This window comes from Emiliania huxleyi (genome assembly GCF_000372725.1).
Source record: "Emiliania huxleyi CCMP1516 chromosome Unknown EMIHUscaffold_136, whole genome shotgun sequence".
Lineage (NCBI taxonomy): Eukaryota > Haptophyta > Isochrysidales > Noelaerhabdaceae > Emiliania > Emiliania huxleyi.
In genome coordinates this window covers 120,509-145,517 of record NW_005201231.1, presented here as the reverse complement: position 1 = coordinate 145,517, position 25,009 = coordinate 120,509, and the positions used below count along the sequence as shown (strand labels likewise).

Genomic DNA, 25,009 nt, shown 5'->3' with positions numbered 1-25,009 from the left:
CTTCGTCGCCAGCTGGAGGCCTGGAGGCGGCAGGTGAGAGCAGCTGTTGTCAGTCAACTCAATAGCTGGGTCGATGGCATCGAGGCAGCAGCCAGCCTGCCCCCCGATCAGCTGCAGCCTTCCCGGGCTAACATCCGTGCCGCCGGCGAGCAAGGACAGGTACTGCTGTCGGATGCTGTCGCGTTGCTGGACCGCCTCAGCGGCAATATGGTCTCGGATGGTGCAGAGATCGACATTGTGCGCCTTGGTGCTCGCGTGCGACGGCTGAAATCGAGTGCCAAACGATGGCTCGACATCGATCTGCAGCTGGCCGATCCCTCAGAGGAAGCGGCGCGTGAGCGACGGGAGGATACCCAAAGGCAAACCACAGACAGCTACGCCTTTCTGGCATCGGTCCTGACGACTGAGCTCCGGCGCCATGGCTCGGAGCTCGAGGCGACTCAGACGCTACGAGCGCCATCAAGCCGCCCGCAGCCCCCGCGTGGCGCTCCTCGTCCCACGGCTGCAGCGCAGGAGATCGCACGGCACGCGCTCCTGGCTCGGCTGAGCGACGAGGTATACTCTCGACACGACACGGGTGAGGTGCTCTTCTTGAAGAGTGCCGACAACTCGAGAGTCGACGAGCAGGTGGAGGTGCTGCACTTCAGCTCTGCTGGCGGCGGCACCTGGAAGGTGCCGCAGTGGGCAGTCTTCCGTACCGCAGGCCGCGCCGACGGCGACTTTGTGGCTCTCGTCTTCAAGGGCACCGAGGCCCCGACCGAGTGGCTGGTTGACGCTGCGTGTGTGTCTCGCGAGGCCGGCGGCGGGCTGAAACTCCACGCCGGCATCTCTGGCAACTTGCGATCGCACATCGAGGCTGTGGAGTCCGCGGTCGCCCGCTCGACGACAGATGCCGGCGCTCTGCCGCTCTACTTCTCCGGCCACTCGCTCGGAGGCGCGTACGCCATGTGCGCCTTCTACATGGTTGCGCCGACTCTCTCGCAGCGGGTCGCCGGCGTTGTCGGATTTGGTGCACCGCTCGTGACCGTCGCCGGAGGCCCGCCCGAGATTGTGCAGGCGGCAAGCCAGCGCTTCTCGACCTACGTGGCGGGCAACGATATTGTGCCGCGCTCCCTGTTCAAGCCGAATGCCGAGAAGATGGTCGATCTAGCGCGCCGCTTTGGCAGGGGTCGGGTGCTGCTTTCCATCTCCAACGCCATCCCGACGTACGATCCGGTCGGCGAGTTCCGGGCGCTTCCGGGTGCGATCCAGCGATCTCCTACGGAGCTGCTGCGGATTCGGCCAGATGCGCCGCTGACGTCGCACATCGACGACCACGCGTGCCGCGGCTATGCACGACTGCTTGATGAGTGCGCACTCGAGCTGCTGGCGAGTGCTACGTCCACGCCGACGGCACCGGCACCGTCACCGACGGAGGAGGCGGCGCTGGTGATGTCGGCGGCGGCAGCGGTGACAGCGGCAACAGCAGCGTTGGCGGAGGCAGATGCGCGGATGGCGCGGACGGCGTCTATCGAGGCTCCTTTCCCGACGGCGCAGCAGGGGCTGGCGCAGGCGATCGAGGCGTCGGAAGCACGGTCGCAGGCGGCTGAACATCGCAACCTGGCGCACGGCATCGAAGAGTCGCTTCGAACTGACGGCTCGTCCCCCTTCGCTTCGGCCGCTGCCACCGGCGAGGCGGGCTCAATGGGCTCCTCCATGTCGACTTCCGCGGCCGAGTCCGCGTCAACGGTGCACGCCTCCCCGATGAGCTCTCCTCGAGGGCGTGCAATGGCGGCGCTTCTCGAGGAGGCTAAGCTCACCGCGTATGCGAGTGTGCTGCACGATGCCGGATATTCTGAGCTGACTGACCTCAGAGAGGCCGACGACGTAGACCTCGGCAAGCTCGGACTCAAGAAACCCGAGATCAAAAGATTGCGGCGCTATCTTGAGGAGCAGATCTGAAACTGTGGTGGCCCGACCACTGGGCCGTAGCCCGTACTTTATCAAGTACGTACGGTAAAATGCATGAACCAGACCTGTGCATATCGTGTGTGTGTACAAGTAGAGGGCAGCTCGCTGGAGCTGGTAAAGCCGTACAGGAGTACAGATGCTGCAACCACGACCCCTCGATGAAGCGAACGCGCGAACGCAGGCAAAGAGAGAGGTGGTCGAGGCACTGCGGTCCTCTGAGGTCTGTCTGTCTGAGCGACGTCCCACCCAGTCTGCAGTCAGTGATTCATTGCTTTGCCGTCACTGGCAGCACCGAGCAGGCACAATGTGTGAATGATGCGACAGGTCAAGGTCCCTATCGTACACACAAACCCTTGCTGAGCTGTGTCCATGTGTACGGCTTTGCGGCGCGGAATACCGGATATGGTGTGCGGAAAAGCTGTTAGTACGGGGCTATGGCTTACAGTAAGCAGTGCGCGAGCCCAGCATCACCCGACTTCAGGCGAGGCGTCGACCAGCTGCACTTGTCGTCCATAGGTGGCGCGCGGCGCGGGCGGATGACTAGCAAGGGGAGAAAAAGCGGAGATCCTAGCTCGCTGGGACGGGAGACGTGTGCCCCCACACCCCTGCGTCGCGGTCCCCGCACATGCGACATGGCACAAATCAGCAGCACATCAGACGAGAACATGTCATAGACCGGCACGTAGGCAAAGTCAAGGTGTGGCCACCAGACTCATTCGGCCTGGAGCGGTTATAGGCGTCGAAGCAAGCCGTGCCGCGACCTCTCACGCGGAGGTCGACGGGGCGCCGGGCGCCTCGAAGGTGTCCTTCAGCAGGTCCCACGCGTCATCGACGATCCAGTCGCCTGCTCGCGGGAGCGCGCGGGTGACGTATGTGGGTGTGTGCTAGGGCGTGTGCTAGTGTGTGGGGCGCGTGCTAGGGCGCGCCCATGTAGCCACAGAGGTTGAGCGTCGGCTTCGAGTAGTTCCGCACGGGGAAGGCCTCGAGGTAGTACGGGAAGGGGTCGGTTTTGATGCAGCACGTTTTGTAGGCCTTGAAGTTAAAGCACGAGGTCGAGCCGAAGGAGGCCTCGTGGCCCGGGCAGCAAAGGAGCTGGAGGAGATCCGTTTGCGTGAAGAGGTCCACGCCGGAGGCATGCCCTGGGTTGAGCTGCGGGTTCGCGTTGACCTCGTCCTTCCAGTTCTTAGGCTGATCGAGCACGACCACCGTGAGGTCGACGTCCTTCTGGTCTTTCTTGGTCCCGAAGTACGGGTTGTCGAGCACCTTTAGGCCCTGAAAGGGGTTTGGTGGCGGGGGGCTGGGCGCGCAGAGGGATAGATAGGGGTAAAGCAAAGGGCGGGAGCGAGGCGGGGCGAGGTACCTTGAGGGTGCCAGCGATGGCCTTGCCGCACTTGTGGCGGTCATCGAACTGCGTGACGAGCAACTTGTAGGGCGTCATCGCCTCGAGATCGACTCTGGTGTAGGGCTTGCCGCTCTTCGGGAGCTTGTTGACGATCGGCAGCATCGCGTCGACGTCAAAGGCCCCGGCCGTGTTGTCGAAGATGTGGGCCAGGAGGTAGAACGGCGCAACCCCCGCATCGACGACGTTTCCGAGCCCGAAGCAGTCCGTCGCCGACGTGTTTAGGTAGTACGAACAGGTGTTGCGCAACCCGTGGCAGAGCTGCGGGGTGAGCCCGTTGGAGGGGGGGGCTATCGCGCCATACTTGAGAGCGGCCGGCGGCTCTTGGTACACGATGCCAAAGAGGGCGGCCAACTCGGGCTTGATGACCTTTCTTTGGTCATTGAAGAAGTCTTTCACGTAGGGCGCGCTGATGTTTGTGAGGATGGAGACCACCTGCGGCGGAGGCAGGGGGGCGGCAGTCGAATGCTCGCGCTGCAAGCGGCGAGAGCGCCTCCCATCAGCTCGCCTTGCTCGCCCCCTTGGCGACGGCGGAGGTGACCGCCGTGTTGTCGAGCAGTCCGCCGTCCGAGAAGAGGACAGTCTCGGAGGCGTCGGCCGGATTTGTGCGGATCTTGAGCGACACCTGTTCATGCCGGGACGCTCCTGAGCAGACAGCGTATACCCCCCCCCCCCTTTCGGTACTGAGCGGCGCGCGTCGAACTCGCGCAGGGGGCAGCAGAAGAGGCTGCCGACGCAGGGGCAGAGGCCGCAGCAGAGGCCCGGCAAGACCACCGCGGGAATACCGAATGCGTCGCCGCCCATGCCGATCGTGGTCTCAGGCGAGAGGTGAGGCGCGCCAGGCGAGTGGCCGTACGGGACAAAGTCAGGCGCGAGCACGAAGTCCTCGTTCTGCAGGGGGGGGCAGTCGGGGGGGGGGGGGGGGGGGGGGGCCCCAAAAAAAAACCCACCGGGGGGGGGGGGGGGGGGAAAACCCCCCGGGGGGGGGGGCCGTAAAAAAATTTTTAAAAAAAAGGGGCCCAAAGGTCTTTTAGGGGGAGGGGGAAAAATCCCCCCCCCCCCCGAAGTTCCCCCCCCCCCAAAAATGCCTCTTTAAACCAATTGTTTTGCCCACGGGGGCCGCCGCAGATCATCCACATCCCCACGGGCGGGATGACGACCTTGCTGCTGCCGTCCTTGTTCACCGCAGTGTACTTGGTCTCGACAGAGCCCGGGGTGAAGACCTGCGGCGGGGGCGGCAAAGTGACGAGACGGGCGGCAGAGGGTCGCTGAGGAGCGATTGGGACCTGCTTCCCCGCGTGCGTCATCGTGTGTGTCCTGGCATCTACGGCTCCACACAAACGGCACGACGGAGATTCCGAGCGCGTTGCCGGGCTGTGCAAACTTGTACTCCTTGTACTCGCTGATCCCTGTCGTGCCCCACTGGAAGTCAAGGGCCTGCTTGACGCCCTCGCCCAGCTGGAGCTCGTAATCAGCAGACAGCAGGTCCGGATCCCGCGAATTCAAGTCCACGAGCGCAGTCGGGTTGGCCTCTTGCCGCTGCTGGCCTGCCTCGAGGGGGCGCTTGGGCACAAACGGGTCGTTGTTTTTCGCCATCTTCTTTGAGATCTCTACAGACTCGTTCCACGCCTAAAGGCAGATGCAAGGGTGGTGGGTGGTGGGGTGAAGGGTTGGTGGGGGGGGGCGTGTGCCTCGAGCGGCGGCCAACAAAGCAGCGAGTGCATGAGTGTGGTGGAGGCTGCTCCCAGTCTCCTCTCGGACGGGGCGCCTTGACGAGCCAAGTGTACAACGGGCCGGTGTACTGGTAGGGGCTCACATTGCTCAGTGAGGCCTACACGAGCAGAGGCCCCGTCATCAGCCCCTCCTCGCTGTGCCCCCCCTCCCCTCTCCCCCGCATGCGATGCTGCACCATGGTCGAGATGCCCACGGGCGTCGGCGACTCCTTCCGCGGCCAGACGTATTCCTTCTTCTCGCTCCCCACCTCGGCGGCGGCGAGGAGCGTGGCCTCCTCCTGCGGCGGACGAGCACGGGGGGCACGAGGCGGGGTCAGCGTCTACGAGGATGGGTCAGCTACGCACACGTCGTGAGGCGAGGGTGAGGGTTTGCGCGGGCGCCTCGCTGGCTGCCGTGTACATGCCCTTTTTGATGCCGATGGGGTCGAGAAGGGTGTGCCACATGAACTCGATGAAGATGGCCGGGTCGCCGCAGGCGAGGGGCCAGCGCGCGCGGAACGGGCACTTTCCGCAAGTGAGGATGCGGTACGGAAAGCCTGTGGGGGCGAGGGACGGGTGTGGGCAGTCTGCCCCCCTCTCTGTGCGAGGGGGAAAGATGAGAGTGCGATTCGCAAGAGAGGCGCGCCCAGGATGCCCGCCATGCAGAGCCAGAAGACGTCGGGGAAGCAGCACTGCGACTGGCACGCCTCGGTGCCCGCGCAGCACAGGCCGGGCTGGTGCAGGATGCTTCCATACGAGCCGTACTCCTTGCTCACCGGCTCGAGCCGCTCCATGCAGGCGGGCGTGATCTCGCAGGGGCGCGTCACGCGGGAAGTCTCGAGATATTTGGCCGGGTCGCACTGGGAGTAGCAGTACCTACTCGCGGCAAGGTGGAGTGACGACCGTTTATGGGCGATGGCGGTGGAGGCAGCAGTAGCGTGCATGGTGGACGCGAGATAGCCACCCGAAGCGCCAGAGATGATGTCGAAGTTGTCGAGCGCGTTCTTCGAGCATGCATCGGGTCGGCGCTGCTCCACCTCCTTCTTTGCAAAGCCTCGAAAGACGCCCAGCATCTCAGCGGGCGGCACCAACCCGCCGCCGGTGACACAGAGAGCGACGTCGACCGAGTCGTCTCGCGGCTGGATCGCAGCCTTTTTGGCCTTACCCTCTTCGCTGCGCTTCTTAGCGAGGTACTCCGGGCTCGGGCGGAGCAGGGTGGGCTTGGGAGGCATGGGAGGCATGGGAGGCATGGGCCGAGGCGGTGCGGCTGCTGCTCGAGGGCGGGGCGACGAATGGCGGCGGCGCTTCCGCGCTGTATTTTGCTTCGCGAGCCAGGCAGGGCAGATTGAGTGCGCCCGGCTCCTTTTCGAGGCTGGCGGCGTCACGCCGCTGTCCATCGCGAGCGCTCAGATCTGTCTTCTCAACTCTGTTGATAACAACTTTTGTCTACTCGCTGCCCGGCGTAGGGCCCTTAGGGGCCTAGAGAACACGGGCTTCCCTCTCCCTTTTCTAGTAAGCTACTTTGTTTTGTTTTGTTGTAAGCTAAAAGTACGTACACTGAAAAAAATCATAGGAGTTAGGACAAGTTTACGCGAACGCGGTGTGTGCGGAGCTGGTGCGGAGTCAAAACGCACGCCGCAGCACTTACCGATTAGCGTTCCACGCGGAGCGTGAGCCGCGCGATGCCGATGGAGGCGTGAGGTAAGGTAAGGTAAGGTAAGGTAAATTTCTCCACACACACAAAGTGGTGGGGCAAGGGGGGGCGACCCTCGCATCTCCACACCCGGACACGGGCAGGAGCCCCACGGCATTCAAAGTGCAAGCACTGGCCCGGTGCACGTGGGTGAGCAGCCTGCCCCTCCCTCCCGACAAACCAACTCCCGCACACACACAATCGCACTCTGGCCATCGAATGACTCCGAATGACTCACTGTGTGTGCTAAGACAGAATCTCCGCAGACATCCAAAACGGGCCGTGCCGCGTTTGTGGTGTCCTCTCAAGCACTAGCATCTGGGCGCCGCACTCGAGTGGGCGGGTCACATCTATGTGGGCCCAGTGCGCACTAGGCGCATATGCTAGTGCTATCCTGCCCTATGGGAGGCAGAGGGATGGGGGGAGGGGGGGGCAGAGGTAAGGTGGGGTGAGACTGGGGAGGACCTCAGAGATCCTCCATGGGGGTGGTGGGGTCCGGCTCGAAAAGGTCAAAGTGCTCGATGCCGGTCCCGCCATCGCCGCCGACGCCGTCCCCCTCGTCCGCCTCGGAGGCGGGGGTCGTCGGGCGGGGCGCCTCGCCCGTCGCGAACCTGCCGCCGAACACGGCGTCGGCCGGCGCCGAGGCGCCGGCAGCCGTGATCAGGTCGGCGACCTTTCGGTCCCTGCAGGCCGCATCAATTTTGCCGCTCCGGGACGGCTCGTAGAGCTCGTTGGCGAGCCAGTCCCGGGCGACCTTCGTCGCCACGGAGCCCAGAGGGACCGTGGCGTACACCAGGTCGCCGAACCCGCTGCCCCCCTCGGGAGGCAGCGAGTAGGCGACCTGAATATTGGACCCGCTGGGGTTGCGCGCCGCCTGCGCCGCAGCCCCCAAGCCCTCCATCACGAACTCGACGTTCTCGCGCAGCTGCGCGTGCGGGTAGTCCGCACGCTCGGCCTCGCTCGCGGCCGCCGCCGCAGCCTTCCTCTCCGCCTTGTTCGCCTTCTGCCGGGCCTTTTTGGCGTGAGGCGACCATATCCCCCCATGAATCGTCCGCGCCGATGAACGATGTGCGATGCGGCTGTTTGCATGCATGAGGACCCAACTTGCTAACCACACATGCATGGCGCGCGGTGCGATCCACGGCGCCCCGGGGCCTCACAGTAATTTACTCACGTCCATCTTCTCTCGGCGCTGCGCCTGCGGCGCTCCACACAGCGCGCCGGCGCTCGCAGTTCCCCGCCGGAGCTCCGCACACGCTCACACCTCACAGGAGGTTCTCCTGGTACCACTCCTCGCTGGCCTTGGTCGGGCCGTACAGGAAGGAGGTCGGCCCTCGGAAGAGGACGAGCTTGGTCGCACTGTCATCGCTCGCCTGGCCAGCGGCGGCGGGGCGGTGAGACTACCCGAGAGAGTACGAGCTTGGGGCTGTCGTCGCTAGCCTGCCCGCGGCACCGATGCGATGAGGCGCCGTCCCGCAGATGTGGACAAGACCGGCCTCAGCGACATCTAGATCTCGGCGAGATCTCGACGGGATCTCGGCGGGATCTCAGCAGACCTTGATGGCATCTAGCGTCGCGTCGAACTCCCATCCCAGCACGAGCGTGCTGCCGACGGCGACCTGCGGGCGGCGGGGAGGGGGGAGGGGTGGGTGGAGGGGAGGGTGGAGGGGAGGGCGGCGGTAGATGGCGGCGGTGAGGGCAGCGGGGAGGGTCGGCAGGGAGGGAGATGGAGACGGTGCGACAAGACACGCAGGCAGAGCGATGAGGAGGAGGTGGTGGAGGAGCAGGCGGAGAAGGGCGAGGAGGAGGAGGCGGAAGCAGAGGCGGCGCGGGCGAGGAGGAGGAGCAGGCGAGGCAGGCAGGAGAGGAGGAGGAGGCGGAGGAGCGCACCAGCTGATCGCCGCGCGCAAGCACCGGACTCGCAGAGGCGGCGGAGCCAGAGTCAAGCACCTGGGCGGCGGGATGGCGACGGTTGGCCACTGGGCATCGAGCAGGCGGCGGCGGCGGAGGCGGCAAAGGCGGCGGCGGCGGCGGCAAAGGCGGCAAAGGCGGTGGCAGAGGCGGCAGCAGGGGCGGTGGGCGAGGCGAGCCGGGTGAGAAAAGACCGCCGAGAGTGCGGCGGCAGCGGGGGGGGGGGGGGAGCGGTGTGTGGGGCGGCGGCAGAGTCGGAGCGGCCCCACGCGCCTCGTCGACAAACACGCCGCCGCACCCGCCCTCGTTCTCGACAAAAGCGATCCCCATCGGCTTGACGAGTGAGAGCGAGACATAGTTGCTCGCGTCGGAGGGGTCGACGTACGTCACGTCCTGATCGACGCCGTCGTTGAGCTCCGCCTCGAGGTCCTTGTCCAGGCCCAGCCACCGGTCGAAGGGCGTCACACGGTCCGCCGCAACAAGCGGCTTGTCGCCGCCGCCAAACGCATCCTTGACGCCGTCGAGGAGGCCAGCCACAGCTGGCCGCGCGCGGACCGCGCCCGAGCGGGACGCAGGCGCGGAGAGAGGCGCGAAGCCGACGAAGCTGGTGCTGGCGAGAGCGAGCATGTATGAGGGCGAGGAGCGAGGGAGGCTGCCCACACAAAATGGGAACTTGCCGAGAAAGTACCGGATTCGGGTCTATTTGGGTAGGGTGCCGAGCTTGCTTTGTTCTGAAAAACCTCGCAGCCGCTTCCGCGCCGGACGCTGCTTTTGATTCTGTGGATCAATTGCAACTGCCGGCGGCAGACACGTGGCCCGCGCGATGTCGGCTGCTGCGGCTGACGCTGTGAAACGCACCTCAGAGGAGGCGCTCGCGTGGCTTACTGCGTATCGCCGGGACGCCAACCAAAGACGCAAGGGCACGAGCGGCGGGCCTCCTTGGACGCTGCAAGAGGACTGGCAGCTCGTGTGGGACGTCATGTTATGCGGGCAGCTGGCCACAGAAGTGACCATCGTGGACTCGAGCCACACCGTCCGAACGGAGGGCATGAAGAGCTACCGCAAGGATGTTCTGCGCCGCGGTGGACTGCGTCCGCTTGAGTTGAGATGGCAACAGATGTTGCGAGCGGGAGCGGGCTCGCCGATGCCGCCAGTGCGGTCGACCTCCGATCTGAGCCAGAGCCCGAGCCAGTCCCAGTGGACCAAGCTCACGCAGTGGACGCGGAGGACGCTCGCGGGCCGCCACTCTCCTTTGCGAGCCCCCTCTCTCTCGGCGCTCACATATCCAACGCTGCCACAATGGAGCGTCCCGAGAAGCAGGCCTTTCCCGGCCGACCGGACGACTGGATAAAGGCGCAAAACGACTGGGCGGAGTACGTGAGCTACCCTGACGAGCGGGAGATGCCACAGTTCTTTCCACGAACCTTGCGAGACGAACACGACCAGGTCCGGAAATTACGTGCCGAGTTGTGGGTTGTCTACAGCAAGCGAGCCGGCCCGCCGAAAGAAGGGAGCCGCCGGTCGCGAAACGCCCTCGTCACCAACAACGAACTCACCATCAACGTCGCAACCTCGAATCACGCGCTTCACACCCCCTTCAGCACCATCGTCGACGCCATCTCCACCGCCGCCGCCAACTCCTCCGCCGCCGACTCCTCCGCCCCCGCCCTACCCGCCACTGCTCCCACCTTCCGCCTTTCCCTCAGCCCCTCCGCTGCCGCCTGTGCCGATGCCCCTGGTGCCTCTGATCAAACCCGTGGAGCAGGCAAACGGGCGCGGGTCCTCACTGACAAGGCGCGGGAGGCAAAGCAAGGCAGGGGCGGCGGCGGTGGCAGCAGCGGCGGCGGCGGTGGCAGCAGTGGTAGCTGCAGTAGTGGCGGTGGCGATCTGCCATCCTCCTCGATCGACGCCGCACCCTCGCCGCCCGACACATCAGTCGCCCAGCAGCAGCCAGGGGCGGCGGGGGGAGAGGACAAGGTGGAGGCGGAGGTGGAGGAGGCGGCGGAGAGTCGATGCCCACCTCAGCAGAGCAGCAGAGCTTCAAAAGGTCCAACAGGCGAGACCAGTGGGCGACGGGAGACGACAGTGATGAGGTGGAGGTGGAGGTGGAGCAGGAGGAGTCGGAGGCAGAGGAGGCAGTGGCGGAGAAGGAGGCGGAGGCGATGAGCGAGGATGAGGTGGAGGAGGTGGCGCCGCCGCTTCAACGCTCCGCCGCTGTCGCTCCTTCTCTCGAAGGCGGCGACGCGGTGCAGATCTCTGCCGTTGCAGGCGCACTCTAGACCTTTGGCTTTCATTGCTAGTCGCCGGCCCCTTCTTCATTCTTTCGTGGAGAGAGAGAGAGAGAGAGAGAGAGAGAGAGAGAGAGAGAGAGAGAGAGAGAGAGAGAGAGAGAGAGAGAGAGAGAGAGAGAGAGAGAGAGAGAGAGAGAGAGAGAGAAGTCAAGCTAAAAGATGGACACAGCTGCGCAGCCGCTTCCACAGCTGTGCTGTGAACAGAACCCGCAGGGGTTCACAGAGTCGGCAGATTGCAGCGGCAAAGAAAGAACCGCGCGCGAAACTTGGAGCACTTGGAGTGCAGTCATCAACCTCACATCCAGGGCCGGGGAGCTGAGAAGCGCACCCAGCGAGCCGGATGATCGGCATCGGGCTACGGGCTAGAGAGCCCTGACCCCTAGCTAGGGGGGGGTGCGCATTCGCAGGGCAAGGGCCTTAAAGTAAACACGGGTCTCCGAGGGTTAGCTCCGCGCTCCAGGTTTCCCCTAGCAGCAGAACGCCCCCTCTACTCGGAGCTAGTAAACACTCGACACGGACTCGACGCCCATCCACACCCGGCACCTCACCACACCGGACCCCTCTTCGAGGTCTCCCAACTTTCACTCCGGGGCGTCTTCCCCCACCTCTGGCAAACTTCTTTTTCTCTTCTGAACGTGCCCGCAACGGGGAACGAGGTGGCGCTTCGCGTCCGTCGTCGAAGTCGTCCGTTCGACTATGCTCCAGACCGTCGGTGCAGGAGGGGCGTCCCCCGACCCGGGCCTCCTGCGCCCGCGTCGGAACAGCAAGCCCATCGAGCGCTTTACTTCAACGGACAAGCTCCGAGTCCACGCAACGGGCTGCCGCAAAAGTGCGGCGCCGCCACCGCCCGTGGTGGAAGCCGTGGTGGAGTACCCGCCTGAGGTGGGGTGCGATTGGACGCAGCCGCAGCACTTCGCTGGTTTCCTAGCAGCTCTCCCGAATATGGACGCAGAGCAGCTTGCATGCATCCGCAGCTCCTTGCCAGACTCCGAACCCGACAACGGCACGACCTCGAGTCCGGCCCTTCCCGTCCCCTTCAGCAACAGCGCCATCGCCGGCGCCATCTTCAACGCCGCCGGCCCCTCCGCCCCCGAATACTCCACCCCCGCCCTACCCGCCGCCCTAGCCGTCACTGCCCTCGATGCCCTCGATGCCATCGGCGGTGGAGCGGGCAACGAGGGTAGCGCGGAGATGTCGCGAATGCAGCTCGATGTCGCGGGTGCTGACGAGCACGTTGCGCAGCAGGGTGCCATCGGAGAGCAGCTTCGTGCAAACCAGAGTGCGTCGACAGAGTTGACTGCGCAGCAGTGCCATCCAGCCGGCGATCTGCCATCCTCCTCGATCGACGCCGCACCCTCGCCGCCCGACACATCAGTCGCCCAGCAGCAGCCAGGGGCGGCGGGGGGAGAGGACAAGGTGGAGGCGGAGGTGGAGGAGGCGGCGGAGGTGGAGGAGGCGTCGATGCCCACCTCAGCAGAGCAGCAGAGCTTCAAAAGGTCCAACAGGCGAGACCAGTGGGCGACGGGAGACGACAGTGATGAGGTGGAGGTGGAGGTGGAGCAGGAGGAGTCGGAGGCAGAGGAGGCAGTGGCGGAGAAGGAGGCGGAGGCGATGAGCGAGGATGAGGTGGAGGAGGTGGCGCCGCCGCTTCAACGCTCCGCCGCTGTCGCTCCTTCTCTCGAAGGCGGCGACGTGCAGATCTCTGCCGTTGCAGGCGCACTCTAGACCTTTGGCTTTCATTGCTAGTCACCGCGAGCTTGATCTCTCACTTCCTTTGCTCTGCACTGCACAGGCTTGCTGGCCGAGCACCTACCGCACCAGCGTGCGCTCTGCCCGCTCCACCCCTTCCATGCGGCCGAGAGGCCGATCGCGGCGCCTGTCGACGGCAACGAGGCGACTTGCCCCAACTGCTACTGCCTTATCTGCGACGCGCGCGTGTCCGAGTGCCGCCATTGGCGGGGGGGCGACGCCCCTGCGCACTGCAACGCGCATAGCAACAGCGTACTCTGGCGCCAGAAGCGCGTCAATGCGAAGCGGCAGCGCACGCGGGCGGTGCGGGCGGCGCAGGTGTCGGCCAATCAACAGCCCGCGCAGCCTTCTCGGTCTGGTCTGAGGAGCGGGCATGGGTCTCGGCTAGCGCAAGAGGGGCGGCGTCACCTTTAGTGTACGTTAACGTGTTTAAAGCCGTTCGTCGACAGGAGGTAAGGTAAGGTAAGGTAAGGTAAACTTCTCCACACCACACGAGAGGTGCAGGTGGTGGGGCAAGGGCGGGGGCAACCCTCGCGTCTCCACGTCTAACGACAGGAGCCCCACGGCATTTAAAGTGCAAGGCCCGGTGCGCGTGGGTGAGCGGTGTGTGTGTGTGTGTGTGTGTGTGTGTGTGTGTGTGTGTGTGTGTGTGTGTGTGTGTGTGTGGAGGGGTGGAGGGGTGTTTTAGGGCCTCCCCACCCGTGAGAGCGTGTCATAGCGTTTGATAATTAGAAACGGTCACACACGCTCTCACGTGGCACCGCCACAACGCACAAGGTTGGGTGCGAGAGGGCAGCTGCTAGTCAGCATGACTTCAGGACTGGCTACTCTTGGGATGCTGTGGCCAGCTGGTGATGCCCGCAACTTGCCGCAGAGAGCCTGCTACGAACGTGTGTACATGCTGTGTCCCCGCCCTACCTGCGGGTGCTCCTGTACACTATCGCCTCTTCCTCGTCACTCGACTCGTCGCTCGGCTCCTGCTTTGCGGCCGAAGGGGAGGCTTCCCCCCGCTCGCTCCGCCTTGACGCCCCAGCGCTGCGCAGCTGCAAGCCGTCCGGCTCAAAGTCCCTCGCCTCAAGGTCCCTAAGCTTTGCCTTAAAGGAGAGCTCCGACTGGAGCTCCCTCGCTGCCTGTGGGTTCTCCGGGGCACCCTTCTTTTCCAAGTGGTCGGCGAGGGCTCGGAGCTCGCGAATGCGCACGGCCGTCTCATCCACGCCCAAGCCGGAGATCTGAAGCGTGACCGCCCTGGCTGCAAGGTCATCCACGGGCGCTACAGCCGGCCGCTTTCTCGCGGGGTGAGCTCCGTTGTGCGAGCCTCCCACCTCTACGCTGCGCTCAAACGGCGGGGTATGGGTTTCGCTGGAGGTTGACGCGAGGGAGGAAAACGACGGGCGAGCAGCAAGAGTCGTGTCCAAATCCGTCAGCAGATCCGGCGTCAAGCCATTGTCGAGGGTCAGCGGCGCGTTGCGCCCCTGCCCCTCGTGCTGCGTAGGCGTAGCAGCGTTGGGCTGCAGCGCCGTGGGTTGGTTGCTTCTGCCCTTTGGCACAAACGTCTTGTACTTCACGGCGAGCCTTAGCTTGCCGTCATCTGCTGTGGGAATTTCCCAGCGCGACGGAAACGGCGGCGAGCCAGGGACCAAAATCACGAGCGCGCCATCTTGGCTCACGTCCTTGTGCTTTGGGCCATCCTTCCAGGTGCGCCCCTCGGCTTTGCTCAGATCACCGCTGTCATTGACGAGCAAGTACTGAAATCTCTCCGCATAACAGGCCGGTGCATCGCGAAAGCCGTCGTTGGATCCACCCTTTTGTCGGAGCGCCAGAAGCTCATCACGCGGAACGCGGCGGACAATGCTCCGATCGACTGCAAACCCGTTGTCTTTGCATCGCACGCAAACGCGCTCCCACGGCTGCTTGCCCGCGGACACAGCTGGGCCGGGGCCATGCTGTCCTCTCTCGAGGCGCTCGTCTGCCGCAGCAAGACACGTTGCGCCTAACCGCTTCGCAAGACACTCGCTGTGCGCCATGCACATCTGGGCCGTCCCGTCCGCCGCTGCAGATGCCGGGTGGCGTTTTTCTTCTTGTCAGGACGCTCGAAAGGTCAGAAACCTTCTCTAGCGGAGCACGAAATCTGTCCAAGGACCTAGGTTCCGCTGGCAATGGGTCCTCCCCATTCATGGTTCCCAATTTCCTCCGTCTTCGGGAGTGAAAACAGCGGCCAACGTCGGTGGCGTTGGCGGGGGAGATTTCGCACAGGTGGGAGTCGTCAGCGCAGTAAAGTCGTTCGCACAGTTGGTGTAGCAGTTCCCGGCCATTTTCTTGTCGAGCACGGAGTCTCCGCAAAAGCTCAAACAATCGCCCGCTACCCCATAGCTCCAGTGATTCGTGGTATCTCCGCTGCGAATTCTCCGCTGCACTCGTCATGGCAGTTGATGCATTGCCAGTAGGCCTCCATCGCGTCGGTCTGCATCATGAAGGTGTTCCCCTGTGTGTCAACGAAATCGCTCGGCTGGTACCCATAGCCGTCTTGGCCGTTAGCAGGTTGCTGGTACAGCTCCAGCGCCTTGGCTTGGTCGGTCAAGAAGATGATGTCCGACATGTCGTTGCTATTTTGGAACGCCCACGTTTGGCCCTGCGGGTAGGTCACAACACCGCCGCTGCAGGACGCGTCGGACGACAGCTCTCCCACAAAATAACTGCGGCATGCGTAGCCAGTACAGCCCGAAGGGACATCATATATCGTGGCAACGTACTTTCCCCGCCCGAACTGCGGGAACAGGCTGCACCATGAAGAGTCAGGATCGGGGCTATGAATGCTCAAGAGCGCAGCGAGCGGTCCACAGTACTCGGACGTATCCATTTGCTGCCCGACGCAGCACGCCATCGTTTCGATGTCGACGCAGACCGCTGTGGCGAGTCCGACAACAGCCCCTAGCGCCTTGGCGGCCGTTGCCGCGCTTGTCGGCGCGACGCATTCCTCCAAGTTTTTCATGAGTACCTCGTTCGTGGCGCCGTTCGCAATGGACTTGAGCTCGCTGACCCAGAACCCTGTAATATCGCTGCCTCTGCAGGCTGGGCACGCCATTTTGATCGCGGCCGTTATACCGCCTGCCACGACCTCGGTTGCCACCGTCTGCGCGGTCGTCTGAACGAAACAGTTGCGCACCAGCGTTTTGAGATTCGCCGACAGCTTCCTCAAAAACACGTTCTTCAGGTACTGCGGCTTGGCCAACACCTTTAGCAGGTCCGCGGCACTGCTTTTGGGCGCTGCGGCGAGATCATCAGCAGCACTTTCCACAGCGGTATCTGCCTCTTCGCCCACGGCTTCGCCAAGGTTTTCTGATGCAGTCTCCACAGCATCCTCGAAGCCTTCACCAATCAAATCCGTCATGGCTTCCGCAGATGCTTCGCTCAAGTCAGTGACAAACTCGGAGCTCGATGACACCAAATCCACTGCACCAAGTTCACCTGACGCAGCGCTCGCATCGGCAGCAGCTGCCCCCACATCCGCACCCACCTCAGAAGCTGCCTCGAATACTCCGATGACTATTTCAGCGAGGATGGCTAGCAGCCCAATCTTGATAACTGCCGTGTGCCCCTTCACGTTTGGGAATATGTTGGTGTCTTGATCGACGTTTGTTGCCGCCGGGTGATTCACAAAGTGGGAGTGGTGGCTCGAAGACGAGGCTGTGAAGTGGCCGTGCTCCTTGCGGCTCGGAATGTACTGTGGAGAAGTGGGCACATATCCAGTAAGGACCAGGTAGGGCTGGTTTGACCCATTCTCGCTAACAAGCGCCGTCTGCGCTACCGCCTTGAGCTCAAAGTCGATCGTGCGAAGCGCACTCGTTTCGCTCTTACACTTGAACTTGGTGCAGTTGAGATTTGAATCGTCGAATGGCTGGTACACCAGCTTTCCGATTGGCTTGACGTGCTGCATCACCTCATTGCGGCTCTCCGGGTTGACAATCGAATTTCGACGTTGAACTTCATGCCGTGCTGACTGACGCCCTCCAGCCATCGCTCCACGAACTTGTTGGTCTTTACGTATCCGTAGACATCGCCTTGATCCAGATTTGCGATATATTCAACAATATCGTTCGTTGTGCCGTCCTCAAGTGGGATCTCCATGCGGAGCGTGCTTCCGCTCAGCACCACGCGCACGCCAGAGCCAGTGAAGGTGTAGGTCGCCAGGTGATTATTGCGCGAAGAGTCAAACATGCTCGCAAACGAGAGGGTCGCGCACACGACGATCGCGTACATTGGTGCAGTGGGGTGGGGCTCGGCTCCACCTCTTTGTGTCTGCTGCGCACGGCTCGCTAGACAGCTCGGGGCTGACTGCTGCGCAAGTCTGGGGACTGACTGGCACTGGCACTGGCACTGGTGCGCACGGCTCCGGCCCTGCCCGCACCAGAGAGAGAGTGAGCCTACCTACGCAAATTCCTGCGCAGGGGCACGCGCCGTGTTGGCATAGTATTGCCCAAGCTAGTTCTCGGTGAAAAAGTCGGGCCGAGGTCTTCGGCGAGCTCGCTGATGTTCGCGGATGAAGAGAGACTTTTCACATCCCCAGAAGAAAGACTTTTCACAGACCTGTTATTGAATACGTCCTATGGCGCTGTGCGCTGGTCTATGAGAGGTTGAGGTGCGAGCCCTGGAGGCCCTGTGGGGATGGGGGGAGACTACCCGCGGGCCTAGAAGGCCCGCGCGCAGGGGGGTGGAACATTGAGACCGGTCATGGATGAGTGCGCGACACGCATGTTGCGCGCAGCGTTGTTGATGTTCTGCGCGTCGCCACAGGCGGCGCGCGAGAAGTTTGGGAATTCGAATTCTTTTCGACGCCCCAACGGCGGCCTCCGCTGCGAGGGGTCGAAGGGGCCGTACTAAGGGCCGCGGGTAGATGGAGGTCTCCTCATACACGGAGCTGCTGCGAAGGCGCCACGGCCAACCGCCGGGGCTCGCGTCATCGCTCCGCCTTCCGTCCCGCTCGTCCACCGCTGCGCCATCTCCCGCGCCACAGAAGCGGCAGCAGCCGCGACAGCAGCAGCACCCGCCGCCGCGGCGACAGCAGCCGCCAACGCCGCCACCACAGCAGCAGCAGCAGCAGCAGCAGCAGCAGCGGCGGCAGCGGCATCAGCAGCCTGGGTGTGCGGCACACTCAGCTGAGACGCCTCGGCCGCCGCCGCCGCCGCCAACCAAGGTGCCTGCAGCCGCGTCGCAGCTCGCCGCATACGCTGCGCCCGTCTCCTACGCCACCGTGGGGCAGCCGCCAGCGGCCGAGCGGCCGGCCTCCGACGCGACGCCGCTGCGCTCCACGATCCGAGCCGACATTGACCGCCGCGTCAACCGCGCCGCCATCGCCGCGCTCGCTCGCGCCAAGGGGCACTCAAAGGCCGCCGCCGCGAGCCGGCAGCCGGCCGAGCGCGCCCTGTGCGTCGCCGCGCCAGCCACGAGCGCCGCCGCCCCAGCTCCACCGGCGGCTCCGGCGCGCCGGGTGGCTGGAAGGACCGCACGTGAGCGCTGCCGCGGCTGCGTCGAGAGGGCCGCAGAGGCGGCGAGGCTGGGCGATGAGCTCGTCCGCTCTGATTGCGAGTGGCGGAGGATGGTCCACTTGCTGGAAGGGGAGCTGGTCGCCTCGCGCCGCACTGTGACGCGGCTCGAGGTCGAGATTAGCCGAGATTAGCCGAGGTCTTCTGAGATTAGCCGAGATTGGCCGAGATTGGCCGAGATTGGAGGGCGGCGCTAGAGGCGCTGATGCAGGATGGGGGCGGAGTGTCCGGGACACGTCCACGACATGTCCCAGAGCGTGTCGTGTAGGCCGAGCTCGCCACGCACGCGCGTTTGCTGCCGGCGCCTCCCGCTCCCGCTCCTCAGCACGCCCCTCCTCCCCCTCCTCCCCCGCCGCGGCGTCGTCTGCACCGCGGCGCGGAACCGCCACTGGAGAGGGAGGGGCCGCCGTTAGACCGGCCACCGCCAGTGCGACCGCCGCCGGAAGTGCCTCCGCCGCCTCCGATGGAGCGTTCATTGCGAGAGCAGTCGCTGCCAGAGCAGTCGCTGCCAGAGCAGTCGCTGCCAGAGCAGTCGCTGCCAGAGCAGTCGCTGCCAGAGCAGTCGCTGCCAGAGCAGTCGCTGCCAGACTCTTCGCCGCCGGTGACTGCGGCGGCCTGGAGGCGGCACCTGCTCGACGAGAGGCAGGAGGTTGCGGCGCGGGAGGCGCGGGCGCGAGGCGCGGCGGCGGCGGCGGGCGAGGCGGCGGCGGCGGCGGTGGCGAGGGAGGCGGCGTTGGCTGCCGCGGACGCCGTCGCTATGGCGAGAGGCCCTCGCCACCACGGGGAGTGCTTGAGACCGCGCACTCTGGGGCAGCGCCGGGCAGAGTGCGCGGCAGAGGGCGGCGGGGAGGAGGAGGAGGAAGCGCCGCGGGAGCGGGCGCCGACGCAGAGAGCGGCGGCGGCGGAGCTCGGTCTGGGAGATACAGGGAGATATGGGGAGATACGGGGAGATGTGGGGAGATATGGTCTGGAGCCCGAGGCGGCGGGTGGCTGCTCCTACGCGGGCTCGCCACCGTCCTCCTCGCGACGCCGCGCGGGAGCAGCAGAGGAGGGGGGGGAGTGGCGCAGAGGCGGCGGCAGCCCCTCCCTCTTCCCGCCCCCGCAGCGGCTCTGCGCGTGGGGGGCCGCCGCCGCCGCCGGCGCGCCTCCCCTTCCGCCGAGCAGCCTCGCGCCCAAGCCTGAGCCGCCGCCGTTCGGCTTCACCCCTCCTGCGAGGGTGGTGGCGTGGGCGGCGGACGACGCAAGCCGCGACGCCAAGCGGCCGCGCTCCCCCGCCTGGCTGTGCGTGGGCGCCGAGCGCACCGGCGCGACGATGCGCCATCCCGTCGGCCCGCGCGTGCTGCACACCGCCCGCGAGCTCGTGCGAGAGTCGAAAGCCATCCTCTCCGCCGCGCCGCACCCGGCGAGGCTGCGGCCGACCGGGCCCTTCGACGCATGAACAGTGGGTGAAGGGAGTCGCCTCGGGGGAGGGGCGGCGGGCGGTATAGCTCCTTTTTGCCGGACCGTCGTCTCACGCACGGGTTGTTCGACGGGAGATAAAGGTTTTTCTTCTTTCTTCTCAAATTCGTTTGAAGAGTTTTGAGAAGAATCCTCACAATAAAGCCGTAAATTTCAAGAACAAGAGTTTAGTATTAGAATTTAGATGCATCAATGGTTGGGCACACACTACGCCTGTCTTCGTTTCCCAGGGGGAGGTTTTGCGAATCTACAGAGGTGCCCGAAGGGCTGTACGCCATATGTTTTCTTTCCCAGGAGGGGAGGCGGCGTTTTTCTTTTGAATTTGTATATCTTATACGGGCTGGCTATCGTGTGCGAGTGTGGTTTTCCCGCACTTTTCTTCCCCCCCCCCCCCCACCCCACCCCCAGGGTTGTGAAGAGCTACAAGTAACTGGTGGTTTGTGTCAAGAGCGTCTTGGGTCCGGGGTTGTGTGTTTTTATGGGACGTGGGCCGTACTGCTATGTACCGGCCCTATATGCACCCGTGTGTCCTGCCTATGCATTGGCAGGGTTAGACGTCGCGCGAATGCATAGTCCATAGCGTGTCTTATGCAATACGTACCTCGTACGATGTTTTCGCCTTTATGTACATGTATCTGTGTTATGCATTCACGCGCCGCGACGCGCGAGGGTGTGGAGGGCGACGTATTTTGCAAATACGTAAATGTATACGCCCTCGGTATAGATCGGTAAGGATGCATATCACGATGCGAATGCATAGGGGTCGGCGTCCATATACGACATACATAACAGTACGGCCCACGATTGGTTTTTATGTGAAGAGCAGAGGGCGTCTAGGCGGTGGGCTGCGCGCGTGACTAGGTCAAGCCCTGGGTGGTCCAGAAGAAATCCCTCTTGTGCTAGGTCTACATTCTATAGACACCTCCCCGCGCCTCCGGAGCTCGTGGACTGCAGAAGCAGATGGGGCACGACTCCATCCTGGCGGAGCAGGGGCCGCAAGCGCACAAGTGCCCACACGGCCCCGCGACGTGCGAATTTGGGTTGGAGAAGCAAACGATGCACGTAGTCTCGCCGCCCAGGATGAACTCGGCCGAAGGCTGACTTTGCGGCACCATCATCGGACGATGTCGAAGAGTTGGGTCGCTATATCGCGGTAGCCAGACTACCCCTGCCGACCGTGCGGAAGTGCTCCTTCTTGTGGGCCTTCCAGTGCGCAGCTTGGCAGTCCGTGCCACAGTAGGCAACTAGCATGCAGGGACACGCCTTGAAGAGGTTGCTGGCGGGACTTTGGCACTTCTTGCCGCATGCCGCACATGTCAAGCGCACCTGATCGCGCGGGTGGCTGTCTGTCGGATGATAGCGTGCCGCCTTGCCAGCCTCGCGGCGCAACGCGTCGGCGCAATCTTCGGTCGGCAGCGTTTTGATGCTGGTCACGACGGCGGTGGGGTCGGTGCACGCGAGAACGGCTTTGCGGAAGGACGCGACGTCAGGCATGCTGATGGCCTCAAGGAGGCCGCGCTCGGCCCCGAGCCGGCTCTGGAACTGCGGCAGGAGGAGCTCCTCGAGCTGGCGCAGGTCACCCGGGAGCCTGAAGGCGCTGGAACCCCAACCACCGGAACCGGTGGCGATCAATAGCGACAATAGAGCGGACTCCAGCTTCATACCTTCGAGGTCTTCGACGCTGGCTCTAGCGCGGGTTGTCCGGATGGCGCAAACGGCGGCGCGGACGTGCTCTTGCGGAGAAGCACTGGTGGCCATCTCGGTGATCTCCTCGACTGCCGGCTGAAAAGTCCAAGCATGGTAGAGCGACAACAAGTTGTTGAGGTAGGCTCGAGGTCTCGAGGTTTTTTCGCGCGAAACGGGCGCTTTTTGTCGCAAGACTGACTCGGCAGGAACGCCGGCGCGCTTCTCTTTCTCTAACTTGGCTCTTACGTACATTCCCGTAGGAGGACTCTGTGTGTGTCTGTCTGCTGACAGGGTTTGCGACGAGGAGCGACCCTGAAAAAAGGCGGTTGTGTTCTCTAGGCCCCTAAGGGCCCTACGCGCGGCGTCGTGCGTCGACCAGCGACCAGTGCGCCGATATCTGGACGAAGGCTCTCGACAAGACGACCTTCCTCAAGCACCGAGCCAAGCTCGTCCGCTGATCTACTAGATCGGCTTCTTCCATGTTGTTCAATTGACATCCAGTCGACCGCTCCGATAGGCTACTACCTTGAGCTCGGGAGACAGAAGGTCACATGCCACGTTCATTAGCTCGCGCCTCTGATCAGCGCGACGCCTTACCTTTGTTGTCTCTGCAGACAATGGGGGAGTGTAAGAGATAAGGCGTCCCGGTGTGAACGTGTTCCACCCCTCACCCGTGTGCGTCTCTCTCTCTGAGAGAGGAGCCACCCTTCCTTCCTCCTGTGTCCTTGTCTGTCCCGCGCACATTGTCATGGAAGGTGGAGCGCGCACATTGTAGCGACGTTATACTAAGTCCTTTACTCTCTACGATTTCCGACAAGGACTTCAAGTAGACTGAGCTACGATGCATCAGTGTGTGTATCAGTGTACCAGCGCCGTGTGCATGCCGCGCATCATTAGGGCGATGCGGGGCGTCTACCCATGACATTCGCGCGTCAAGATGAAGGCGCGTGAAGACGAAACAGCTTGTACGACGAGCGTCCCATGCCTGCCGACAAAGAAAGAGAAAGACACGTCAACCCCAGGTTCCCGCCGAGAAGAGAGTCGCGGTGCGCTCAGCACCCGCAACCCCGCCCGTTTGCATGCCCGGCCGAACGAAGGCTGGCTCAGCCGCCTCCCGGCGCGGACACGCTTCAACGGCGCCACAGGCTGCGCCGCTCGCGCTGCCGAAAAAGATCGAGACAGCGGCGGCGAACGGCAAGGCGGGCGTGGTGCAGACGTGGCTCGCCGGGGACGGGCGGGTTGATGCGACGTGCGTGCGTGGCGGTGTGAGTGGCTGGACGCTCCTGCTGATCGCCGCCGGACACGGTCACAAGCAGATGGTCGAGGTTCTGCTGAAGCAGGGCGCGAGGGTCGACGCGCAAGACAGCTACGGCAGTACGGCGCTGATTGCCGCCGCCGTCAATGGCCACGTGCAGGTGGTCGAGACGCTGCTGCGGCACGGCGCAGAGGTCAACCTGCAGAGCATTCGCGGCACCACTGCGCTCACGAACGCTGCCTACTACGGCCACGAGCGCGTGGTCGAGCTGCTGCTGCGGCACGGGGCGGAGATCAACCTTCAGGTCCCAGACGGCCACACTGCGCTAACGTACGCCGCCTACTACGGCCACTCCGAGCTCGTGCTATGCCTGCTGCGGGCAGGCGCAGACATGGCGCTGCGCACTGCGGACGGCCACACGGCGCTGCAGACCGCCAAGGAGAAGGGCCACACCGAGTGCGTCGCCGCCGTCAAGACGTTTCTGGGCGAGGTGGTGGCGGAGAGGCGCGACGCGGCGGCGGTCGAGGCGGGCGGCGCGGGGGCAGGCAGCGCTTCGGGCGGCGCGGGCGGCAGCAGCGGGCCTGTTCCCGAGGACATCGGCGCAGGCGGCGCAGGGGCGGACGGCGATGCCGCCTCGGGCAAGGGGGCAGCGGCAGCATCAACTGCCGCGTCCTCTTCTGGCGGCGTGGAGAGCGGAACGGGCGAGGACGCCGTCCCCGAGGAGGTCGTGGAGGCGGCTATGCAAGGCGACGAGGCGGTGCTGGCGTGGCTCGACGGCGGCGGGCAGGTGGACGTGACTTTCACTGCGAAGGGTGTGAGCGGCATTACGCTGCTGATGGCCGCCGCCCGCTACGGCCACGAGCGGCTGGCCGTGGCGCTGCTGCAGCGTGGCGCTTCGATCGACCTGCAGAGCAGCGTCGGCAGTACCGCGCTGCTGTGGGCCGCCGACCGAGGCCACGAGCGGGTGGCCGAGGTGCTGCTGCAGCGTGGCGCCTCGATCGACCTTCAGACCAGCGACGGCCGCACCGCACTGATGCTCGCCGCCCTCAACGGCCACGGGCGGGTGGTCGAGCTGGTGGTGCGGTGCGGGGCAGAGATCAACCTGCAGAGCAGCATCGGCAACACCGCACTGATCATCGCCGCCTACACAAACCACCCCGCCGCTCTCCACTGCCTGCTGCGGGCGGGCGCCGACACGAAGCCGCGCACGGTGGCTGGACACACAGCGCTGCAGGTCGCCAAGGAGAAGGGTCACGCCGAGTGCGTGCGCGCCCTCGAGGAGCATGCGGCGGCCAAGGCGGCGGCCGAGGCGGTGGCGAAGGAGGCGGCGTGGGCTGCGGGGGCGGCGGAGCGGGCGGCGGAGCGGGCGGCGGCGGAGGCGGAGGCGGCGCGGCACGCCGAGGAGCTGCTGGCGGAGGTCGAGACGGAGAAGCGCGGCAAGGGCAAGAAGGGCAAGAAGAAGAAGAAGGGCGGAGGGGCGGGCGCGGCTGGGCCGTCGCAGGATCCCGAGGCGCCGTCAGGGGCAGCTGCAGCCAAGCCCGCGAAGCTGGACAGGGAGGGGTTGATCAGGCTTCTCGAGACGCTCCACGAGGAGCGGATTCGGTACGGCATCACGGCGGAGACGTCGGTCGAGGGGCTGGCGGAGGCGTTGGGAGAGGAGGCCGAGGCGGCAGGCGAGGCGAGCGAGGAGGAGACAGCGGGGGAGACAGGGGAGGCGGGCGAGGAGGCGGCAGCCGAGGCGGCAGCCGAGGCGCGCCGAGAGGCTGAGGCAGAGGAGGAGGAGGCCGCGGCGGCGGAGGAGGCGGCGGCCGAGGCGGCAGCGGCAGCCGCGGCGGCCGCGGCGGTTGCAGAGGCGGCGCTCGCCGCAGCCAAGGCGAGGCGCACCTCGGCGGCCGCTGCGAGGGCGAAGGCGCGGGAGGCAGCCTAGCCGTAGCCTGCGCGCAAGACCAAGAGGTTTCTGCGTGCTGGCGCAGTGGAAGGCACGGCGGCGGCCAGCTCTGCCGGCGCGGCGGCCGGATCGTCGAGGACGCCCGCGACGGTGGCAGGAACGTGGAGCAGGAACATGTCCGGCGTGACGCGGTCCACCACGAGCGCGTGCCGCACATCCGACCGCGTGCCGTGCCGCAGGTCGCCGACGGCCGCCTCGAGCGCCGCCCGACAGCTCGTGAGCTTCCGCTTTGGGACGAGCAGCGCGCCGACAGGGACGCCGCCGTGGTCTGACCGCCGAGAGCGGAGGGAGGCGTCGAGGGAGGCGTCGAGGGAGGAGGTGGCCGGCTCGGGCATATGCACGTGGATGGTGCCGCGGGAGGCTGAGGGGACAGCAGCTTTTCTTTTGAGCTACTAGCTAACGGGGAGAAATTCTCCA

The 25,009-nt window shown here is 64.8% G+C and overlaps 6 protein-coding genes across 6 annotated transcripts; 2 read left to right on the top strand and 4 right to left on the bottom strand.

Annotated features, from left to right (window-relative positions):
- Positions 1-2,714: 2,714 nt before the first annotated feature.
- On the bottom strand, positions 2,715-6,283 carry EMIHUDRAFT_467306 (hypothetical protein; the record flags this gene model as incomplete). The annotated part of the gene is made up of 11 exons (XM_005788315.1): positions 6,004-6,283; positions 5,708-5,937; positions 5,428-5,618; positions 5,259-5,360; positions 4,688-4,978; positions 4,510-4,572; positions 4,034-4,240; positions 3,891-3,974; positions 3,311-3,784; positions 2,889-3,213; positions 2,715-2,794 (listed from the first exon to the last, which is right to left on the bottom strand). The coding sequence occupies exons 1-11, from the start codon at positions 6,132-6,134 to the stop codon at positions 2,715-2,717; spliced, it is 2,178 nt and encodes a 725-aa protein (XP_005788372.1). The 5' UTR covers positions 6,135-6,283.
- A 1,531-nt stretch (positions 6,284-7,814) lies between these two features.
- EMIHUDRAFT_440789 (hypothetical protein) lies at positions 7,815-9,294 on the bottom strand (the record flags this gene model as incomplete). Its single annotated transcript, XM_005788314.1, has 4 exons — positions 7,815-8,127; positions 8,311-8,373; positions 8,645-8,704; positions 8,939-9,294. Coding segments are annotated over 4 exons (587 nt in total), but the record flags the coding sequence as incomplete, so codon positions are not given.
- A 3,123-nt stretch (positions 9,295-12,417) lies between these two features.
- EMIHUDRAFT_227051 (hypothetical protein) lies at positions 12,418-13,129 on the top strand (the record flags this gene model as incomplete). Its single annotated transcript, XM_005788313.1, has 3 exons — positions 12,418-12,490; positions 12,749-13,023; positions 13,094-13,129. The coding sequence occupies 3 exons, from the start codon at positions 12,418-12,420 to the stop codon at positions 13,127-13,129; spliced, it is 384 nt and encodes a 127-aa protein (XP_005788370.1).
- Positions 13,130-13,619: 490 nt separating this feature from the next.
- On the bottom strand, positions 13,620-14,729 carry EMIHUDRAFT_227050 (hypothetical protein; the record flags this gene model as incomplete). The annotated part of the gene is made up of 1 exon (XM_005788312.1): positions 13,620-14,729. One exon carries the CDS (start codon positions 14,727-14,729, stop codon positions 13,620-13,622), a length of 1,110 nt encoding a protein of 369 aa, XP_005788369.1.
- Positions 14,730-17,860: 3,131 nt separating this feature from the next.
- Positions 17,861-19,681, top strand: EMIHUDRAFT_362777 (hypothetical protein; the record flags this gene model as incomplete). Its single annotated transcript, XM_005788311.1, has 2 exons — positions 17,861-18,358; positions 18,514-19,681. Coding segments are annotated over 2 exons (1,127 nt in total), but the record flags the coding sequence as incomplete, so codon positions are not given.
- A 1,165-nt stretch (positions 19,682-20,846) lies between these two features.
- EMIHUDRAFT_227045 (hypothetical protein) lies at positions 20,847-21,641 on the bottom strand (the record flags this gene model as incomplete). The annotated part of the gene is made up of 1 exon (XM_005788310.1): positions 20,847-21,641. One exon carries the CDS (start codon positions 21,639-21,641, stop codon positions 20,847-20,849), a length of 795 nt encoding a protein of 264 aa, XP_005788367.1.
- Between the last annotated feature and the right edge of the window lie 3,368 nt (positions 21,642-25,009).